Source organism: Dryobates pubescens, chromosome 26, assembly GCF_014839835.1.
Source record: "Dryobates pubescens isolate bDryPub1 chromosome 26, bDryPub1.pri, whole genome shotgun sequence".
Taxonomy (NCBI): domain Eukaryota; kingdom Metazoa; phylum Chordata; class Aves; order Piciformes; family Picidae; genus Dryobates; species Dryobates pubescens.
Window position 1 is genome coordinate 10,375,146 of NC_071637.1, and position 8,395 is coordinate 10,383,540.

Genomic DNA, 8,395 nt, shown 5'->3' on the forward strand with positions numbered 1-8,395 from the left:
CAATGTTCCCAAGGTGAGTAAACACACCTTGGACGAGCCTCCACTTCACAGCCAACTAACAAGCATTTGCCTATCAAATGTGCCAACTGCTCTTTGGCTGGATGACCCCTGTGTTCCTGCTTCCACATACTCTTTGTACTCAACCTTTCCCACACGCTGAGAAGTTACAGTGCTTTTGTTTTCAAAGCCAGACTGGATCAAAGTTTGATTAAACTGCTAAATTTTGTAACTACTTCAAACCAGCAAACCCAGGGGCTAAGAATCACTGCTTCCAGCATTCATTAATCAGGCCTGTTAAATGATTACCTCGTCAGGGCTGCATGATGACAAAGTCAGTGGCACTGTCCCAAGATACATCCAGTGGTGACGTCAAGGACAAGCCTCTCTCACCTCGCCTAGTGGGATGGACACTACCATGAAGACTATTTAAGGAAGGAGGATGCTTGCTTGGAAAGCAGTGATCACAAGAGTACTCCAAAGCAAGCGAAACAAAACCAGCAGAAAGGAACAGCAGAATCCTCTCTGAAATCCAGCTTAGTCTTACAAATACAGTAAGTAGAATGGCCTCTTTTTTTTCCAGCTTGAAATTACCAATGATCCAAGTTCTCTGTATTGATTTTAAGGCAGAAGTACATGATCAGGTCTATTACAAATTCTGTATTTGTGTAATATGTTGTTGGGAAGGCTTATTGATACTAGTTAGAAAGTCACAGTGTGCTAACACACTCTGTATGTTTGATTTTAGATTGTGATCAGTATTTCAAAGCCATCAACAGGATCCACTACAGGTTCAAAAATGCCCCCACAGCTGAAAGCCGAGGTAAATGTCATGCCCAAGGTTGTCCAGGGGGATTTGGACAGCTTTTCCCCAGAAGCAAGGGATTTCATTGAAAGTAATGCCAAGCTGTGCCAGCCTGAGAGCATTCATATCTGTGATGGCTCAGAAGAAGAAAACAAAAAAATTCTGGACATCATGGTAGAACATGGCATGATCAAGAAGCTGAGGAAGTATGAGAACTGGTGAGTAGCCTGAAGGAAGTCAAATATCATCTCACAGTTGCAACATGATGCATTTTCTGTCCTGTTTACTTTTAAAACTGCTCATAAGCCTTCAATATTTGCTTTCCTAGCTTATATAGGTAAAACGCCCAGGAAAAACAAACTCTTTCTTCTAAAACTTAATGCAAACCATACTACTCAATTGGACTGTCACCTACACAGTGTCTCTGTTGATTAGTTACATCAGGCAACTGAAATAATGTCACGAGACTTATGTAACTGATCATTAGCAATGGCTAAATACTATTTAGCAAATACCTCTTTTAAAGAATTCTACTATTTTAGTCAATTAGTTTATTCATCAAATACTTTGTGGCATTCAAATAGCTCTGTGGGTGTTCCAGCATTATTCAGAACAGACATTATTCATATCATGCCGATGAGCTTTGACTGTAATGTATTCAGCAAATACTTCTTTTTTTTTTTTCCAAGTATTTCATCATCTCTCCCAACTAACCCAACATGAAAGGAGAATATTAACAACAAGTACACACTCAGGAATTATGTGCCGACCGAGGGATCTTAATGGAAGGAATCTGCAAAGACTTTCGGATAACTAAGTGCAGGAATTTGGCAATCTGTTTGCAGACTATTTGGGAGAGAAAAGGGCAAGATTCACCGGATAAATTATTCATTGTTAATTATATGCTTAGCTCTAGTGATGATGGTTATGACAGCCCAACTAGAACATTTTTATACTCAAGGAAAATTTCTGTGTACAGAGGTGAAAATGTAAAACAATCCTCTGTATTGTAAATAGATGGCAAAAATTCTTCAGAGGGGAAAAAGAATCCCCTTTAATAAACTCTTCCACATTTTATGATCATGATTATACTCAGGAGTTCTTTTGTGATGCCTCTATCTCAAAGGACTATGCCAATCCACTTAGCTGGATTCTGACCCCAAAGGCACTTCTACCAACACTTTAAAGTATTTGCTTGGCATCTACTTTGCTTAATGCATCATTTTGTGGTCTCCATGCAAAACAACTTCACACTGATGAGAATGAGAACTAAATGAGATTAACTTTCCCCTGAAAGCTAGTAAGAGAATAAGGTTGAGGTAAGAGGCAAAGTAGTATTAAAGTATAACCAGAATTTCCTAGGCCATGTAATTTGTTGTTTGTTATTTGCAAGTCTTGAAACAATTTGTATGAGAGAGGGTACCTGAATGATTTTTGAGACTGTCTGTTATACTGTTTCTGCTTTGTAAGGCCAAAATGACAGTAGCATTTTACCCTTTTGTCCTAAACCAGTCCTACAGCTGGGTAAAAAGTTCTATATTGATAATTAAAGTCTAATTTCCTGATTTTGGGTGAAATGCAGCTGGCTGGCTCTCACTGATCCAAGAGATGTGGCAAGAGTTGAGAGCAAAACTGTCATCATCACTCAAGAACAGAGAGATACCATTCCCATCCCTAAAACTGGAACCAGCCAGCTGGGTCGCTGGATGTCTGAAGAAGATTTTGAGAAAGCCTTCAATACCAGGTTCCCGGGCTGCATGCAAGGTAGGAAAGAGGAATGCTTGACATTGAACTTCTAGGATTATAGAGGCACTACTAGTAGCAGTAGTTACCACAATATTTAAAGATAGATTTTAGGTGAGTGTTGTTTATATCCTTGATATTAGCCACTTTGTTGGTTTCATCTGGATCCTTACCATAGATCCAAGTGCCAGTGCAAGGATAGTCTTTGGTCTCTTTCCAGCACTCTTCATAAAGAGGGGCAAAGAAAGACAGGAAAATATAGGTGACCTTTTTTCAGGAATTCACACAACAACAAAGTAGCAGACAAGGAGCTGATAATTGAGAACCCCTACTCCTAGCAATAATTTCAGGTTCAATGATTTATACCAACAGAGCACCTGGCTTCCACCCACCTTTACTACTGGCTAGACAATTTGTCTGAACAGCTGCTTCAAGCATTTAAGATAAAACTCTTTGCTACACAATTAAACAAACAAATGTACAGCTCTTTAACCATCACCAGAATCACCCACAAGAGAAGCAGCTTTTAAAGACGTGAGAAACAACCTTCATCTTAATAAAACTATTTCCAAAGTTCCTTGTTTTGCTCTTTGTCACATCTGGTTACTCCCTGTTTTCCAGGACGCACAATGTATGTCATCCCCTTCAGCATGGGGCCTATTGGGTCTCCTTTGTCCAAGATTGGGATTCAGCTGACAGATTCCCCATATGTAGTGGCCAGCATGAGGATCATGACACGGATGGGAACAGCTGTTTTGAAGGCCCTGGGCAATGGCGAGTTTGTAAAATGCCTTCACTCAGTTGGATGCCCTCTGCCACTAAAAGGTAAGAAACTGTCACCCCTGGAAGATTCCAGAGGCATGCTTTAGAGCTGACTGAGTTCTCTGCACAGGGGAGGCACTCACTGTAGAAGATCAGGGTGGCTTGTACAACAGCACTAGGTTCAGAACTCAATTACAGCTCAATGAGACTTTCATGGAAAGGAGATTATTATCCCTAGTACTTACCAGGCGGTTTCCTTTAAAGCATCTGGTATGGGTGCTTGTCAGAGGCTTGATGCTGATGAAACAACAGTGTGATCCAGCATGGAAATTGCTGCATTCATGAGTACAACATTCTGTTCTGCAGAACCATTAATCAACAACTGGCCATGCAACCCAGAGTTAACGTTGATTGCCCATCTCCCGGATCGCAGAGAGATCATTTCATTTGGCAGTGGTTACGGAGGAAACTCCTTACTGGGGAAAAAATGCTTTGCTCTCAGAATTGCCAGCAGAATTGCCAAAGAGGAGGGCTGGCTAGCTGAGCACATGCTGGTAAGAGCCACTAAATCATGTGTTATTTGAACAGCCATTAAACCCTAAATTAGTTCAACATAAATACATCACATCTGGCTATCAATGAAATTAGTCTCATATCGATAGTCCTGTAACATTAGGTAGGAATTTATCACATGGCAGCCTTATGGGAAACAGGAAACTGTTTGCAAGGTTAAGTAGCAGACATTCTAAAATAGTACCTATAACATCAGTAGCCAAGAAGGATTTAGAGCTGTTGAAAGTGTCTCCTTGTAGGTAGACACATGTACCTAAGCAAAGCCTACACATCATCACGATGCAACCACATTGCCCCTACAAATCCAACAGTAAAAGATTAACGCAAGCTTTGAAAATTGCCTTGTCTTTCATATAATAATGAGGCTTATGCCTGCAAATAGTACATTTTCTACATTAATTCTGCTTTGAACCCTCCCTGCCTTTACTTTCTGCTGTTATTTACACATTCTAATGTCATAAAATACCACTAAAAAAAGATAATTTCCAAGTGCATAAAAGAACAGATATTGCTTGGTTTTCTTCTGCCTCAGCTGAGAAACACAGCTGTATATAGTCTGCTTCTCTTTAATCACCAAAATAACAAGTACAGACATACTTGGTAGGGTGTTTTTTTAAAGAAGAGATCTCCTTATAGATATTCTAGGGGCAAAAAGTGCAGACTTTTTGATTAATGAAGTACAGTTTGAGTTATTTGTCAACTATATTATGTGGTGCTTCTGTAGAAACAAATTTGCATAATTAAATATTTTATCATTACCACTTGCTGAGAGACAATCTTCAAAATGAAAAGTGCAAGGAAGAGGAAAAAAAAAAAAAAAGGCTGTGTTTAACAGTTGCCTTAATTTTTCAATAGATCCTGGGCATTACTAATCCAGAAGGTAAAAAGAAGTATTTTGCTGCAGCATTCCCTAGTGCATGTGGTAAAACTAACTTGGCCATGATGAACCCAAGCCTTCCGGGATGGAAAATTGAATGTGTGGGTGATGATATTGCCTGGATGAAATTTGATGAACAAGGTATGGAACTGAAATTTTACAGTGCAATATGAGTTGCTTTTAGCAGCAAGATATGCTACAGAATTCTGGATTAAAGGAAGTAAATCAAACTGGTTTAATATTTTGTCGTTTAACTTCCAGGCAATTTAAGGGCAATCAATCCAGAAAATGGCTTTTTTGGTGTTGCCCCTGGAACCTCAGTCAAAACAAACCCCAATGCTATCAAAACCATATTGAGGAACACCATCTTTACCAATGTAGCGGAAACCAGTGATGGAGGTGTCTACTGGGAAGGCATTGAAGAGCCATTACCACCAGGAGTAACACTGACTTCGTGGAAAAACAAGCCCTGGACCCCAGATAATGGTAACCTGACTTACTCCACAGCCTTTCTTGTCTTCCTCTGTTGAATTCAAGTTAATTCTGCCATTATGACCTTTCTGTTGTATTCTGTTCAGGGGAACCTTGTGCTCATCCCAACTCGCGGTTCTGTACTCCAGCTGGCCAGTGCCCCATCATGGACCCTGCATGGGAATCACCCGAAGGTGTGCCCATTGAAGGGATAATCTTTGGAGGCCGTAGACCTGCTGGTAAGAGATGCAGCAACCTAGGCTGAGGTGCTGACCACAGAAGGATTTAAACACAACCAGGCATAGGCTTTGCTTTCACAGCTGGAAATGCAAAGAAATAACTGTGTTCATCTAACTGTTGTTAGCCTTTGACTGACACACAGCCACAGGTATTTTGATGTCTGAATTGTTAGATGTTAACACCAAAATGGTCATGATAATAAAGGGCTGGAGAGAGATCAGGACCCAATAACCTGGATAATAGATGCAAAGAAAATTGCTACACTTGTCTCAATTTTCTTGCAGTTTAACTAGTTCATATAGGAAATGGTTAGAGAAGTGAACCCATTGTAGACAGCCTGCAGAAAATGAAGTAAAATAAGTAACAATTTCTACCTAAAGCTGGGGGGAAAAGGCAGGAAGAGAAGAAATGCTACGCATGAGTCTAATATCATGACCACAGATTCTATTCCCAAATAAAATCTGCTGGGGATTCTGAGCCCCAGATATTTCCTACTGAGCAACTACACATGAATGTGTTCAGTAATCAGTAGCTAGTTTTGAAAACATTCATATAAACTTCTTTGATATAAGAGGGCAGGAAATGAAGTGATTTAGAAAAGTCAGGAAAATTAGAATACATTATACAGTAACATGCATTCAGCAGTACAACAGGTAGCAAAACCTGCTACAAAAAAGGGTTCTGGACTTCTAGTTGCTGAAGTGATTTTGCTCTTTACAGGTGTGCCTCTTGTATATGAGGCCTTTAACTGGCAGCATGGAGTATTTATAGGAGCAGCTATGAGATCTGAAGCAACAGCAGCTGCTGAGCACAAAGGTAAATCAAAATTTAATCTGCCTACCTGTATTAAAATCAATCCTCCTTGGACTGCCTGCTCTGTCCTTCTCCCCTGCTCTTTCACGTTTTGATCGTGGCAGCTTATTTTGCAACCTGTGCATTTTCACAATAGAAAAGTATTTGTACTGGAATTAAAGCCAAATTCTCTCTAAAAGCCAAATTAAGCAAAATAATCTCCTAGCTGGCAAGTATACAGAACAAGGTGCAGGCATGGAATTGTCAGAAGCCTTGATATGGAGTTCTTGTCGTAGTCTGGGATAAATAATCTTGAATTTTCTCTTCTGCTAGAGCACAACCTAAATATGCAAATTAGCAAAGTTATCTCTTCAGGCTCTTCATTTAAGCTTCTTGACCTGAGATTTATGACATTTAATTTTCACTGATAACAAAAAATAATTTAATGTGTACTTTTTTGTACATCAAAGATAATGCTTGTTATGTTTTCTAAAGCTCTTGAGTTTGGATACAGAAGCGTGGTTAAGGGACCATGGATACTAAATCCTGGGGTGGGTCTCACACTCTGTGCATTAGAATAAATGTGCTCTTTGTTAACTTGCATTCTGCATTTGTGTTTTGAACAGGAAAAGTCATTATGCATGATCCATTTGCCATGAGACCTTTCTTTGGCTACAATTTTGGCAAATACCTGGCCCACTGGCTCAGCATGGCACATCGGCCAGCTGCAAAACTCCCCAGGATCTTTCATGTTAACTGGTTCCGGAAAGACAGCCAAGGGAAATTCCTGTGGCCTGGCTTTGGAGAGAATTCCCGTGTGCTGGAGTGGATGTTCAACAGAATTGAAGGGAGAGCCTCTGCCAAGCCAACTGCCATCGGTTACATCCCTGCTGACACTGCTTTGAACTTGAAGGGTTTAGAAGATGTCAACTTGACCGAACTGTTTGATATCTCCAAAGATTTCTGGGAAAAGGAGGTAGAAGAAGTCAAACAATATTTTGAAGTACAAGTTAATGCTGATCTTCCCTGTGAAATAGAAAAGGAAATGCTTGCCTTAGAGACAAGGATAAAACAATTGTAGCTGATCAAAACCGCAATTATTTATCAATCCACACATACTCAGGCAGGACAAACACATTTTATCAAATCACCACTGGTAGCATAACAGCACACTGATGGGCAGGGCGTTATAATGAAAGTAGGTCTTAGTTTAGTTGGAAAAGAGATAGGGGCATTCTAGAAGTAACTCCAGACCTAATCATTTATAACTACATCAGTTGTTGTGAATGGGTGAGCAGCAGTAGCAATGTAATGTGCACGTGGTCTTCAAAACTGTGATTTGTCCTTTACATGCTCATATAGCCATGATGTATGTAAATCATTTGCCTAGATCTGCACATATAATCCATACCAATCCAGCCTTCAAGGTGCAGCACGTTGTTTCTATCACACAGACCTCCAGAGTCTCAGACTCTACAGCAAAGAAAGAAATTAGATGCTGTATATATGTAAGAGAGAAACATACTCCATGGCTTGAATGTTTTTTAGAAAAACCAAGTTGTGACTTTTATCAGAGTGAAAGATGACTTTGTATTACTAATGCCTATTTAAGATATTGCTGTTATATATGACTCATGTTCCTGTGATTTCCAGATGTTTTGAATGGCTTGTTCTTTAAACTATTGAAATAAATGTTTATACAAAATATGACCTCATTTCCAATACTCACACTCTTTATAAACTGCATGCATATAAATTAGGATTCCTGTCAATACCACAGCACAGGGAGAAAATCACATGTGGAAGTTAGATGTTGACTCGTGTTGATCTGGTGCTCCTCAGCCAACTAGTTTAAGCCACATGCTGGTTTTGCAACTTCTATTTGAGTCAAAGAAATGATCCAGAAATTATATCAGCTGTGAGCAGTCATCCAACTAGTGATGTACTCTCCATAACTGGGTATTGTTCATTACTTCAGGCATTTATAAGATAAACTACCCTCTAGGAAGCCCCATATTAGAATCTCAATCATATTCTGAAGTTCTATGATTTCTCTCTGTTCCACAGTACCTTGGCTTTTATAACTAGTGGAGCTGTTGAAAGACAGTTTGGGAAGAGTTTTCCAGGCTTTTTGA

At 39.7% G+C, this 8,395-nt stretch overlaps 1 protein-coding gene across 1 annotated transcript; it reads left to right on the forward strand.

Annotated features, from left to right (window-relative positions):
• Window positions 1-419: 419 nt before the first annotated feature.
• Window positions 420-7,993, forward strand: PCK1 (phosphoenolpyruvate carboxykinase 1). Its single transcript, XM_009903178.2, has 10 exons — window positions 420-551; window positions 746-1,020; window positions 2,385-2,566; window positions 3,167-3,370; window positions 3,674-3,861; window positions 4,736-4,898; window positions 5,019-5,243; window positions 5,336-5,467; window positions 6,189-6,284; window positions 6,887-7,993. The coding sequence occupies exons 2-10, from the start codon at window positions 797-799 to the stop codon at window positions 7,339-7,341; spliced, it is 1,869 nt and encodes a 622-aa protein (XP_009901480.1). The 5' UTR covers window positions 420-551; window positions 746-796; the 3' UTR covers window positions 7,342-7,993.
• The last annotated feature ends 402 nt before the right edge of the window (window positions 7,994-8,395 follow it).

Coding starts and splice junctions, on each gene's coding strand:
- PCK1 (XM_009903178.2), top strand. CDS start 797: ATGCCCCCACAGCTGAAAGCCGAGGTAAATGTCATGCCCAAGGTTGTC. Junction 1,021..2,384: donor CTGAGGAAGTATGAGAACTG/GTGAGTAGCCTG, acceptor GGTGAAATGCAG/CTGGCTGGCTCTCACTGATC. Junction 2,567..3,166: donor GTTCCCGGGCTGCATGCAAG/GTAGGAAAGAGG, acceptor CCTGTTTTCCAG/GACGCACAATGTATGTCATC.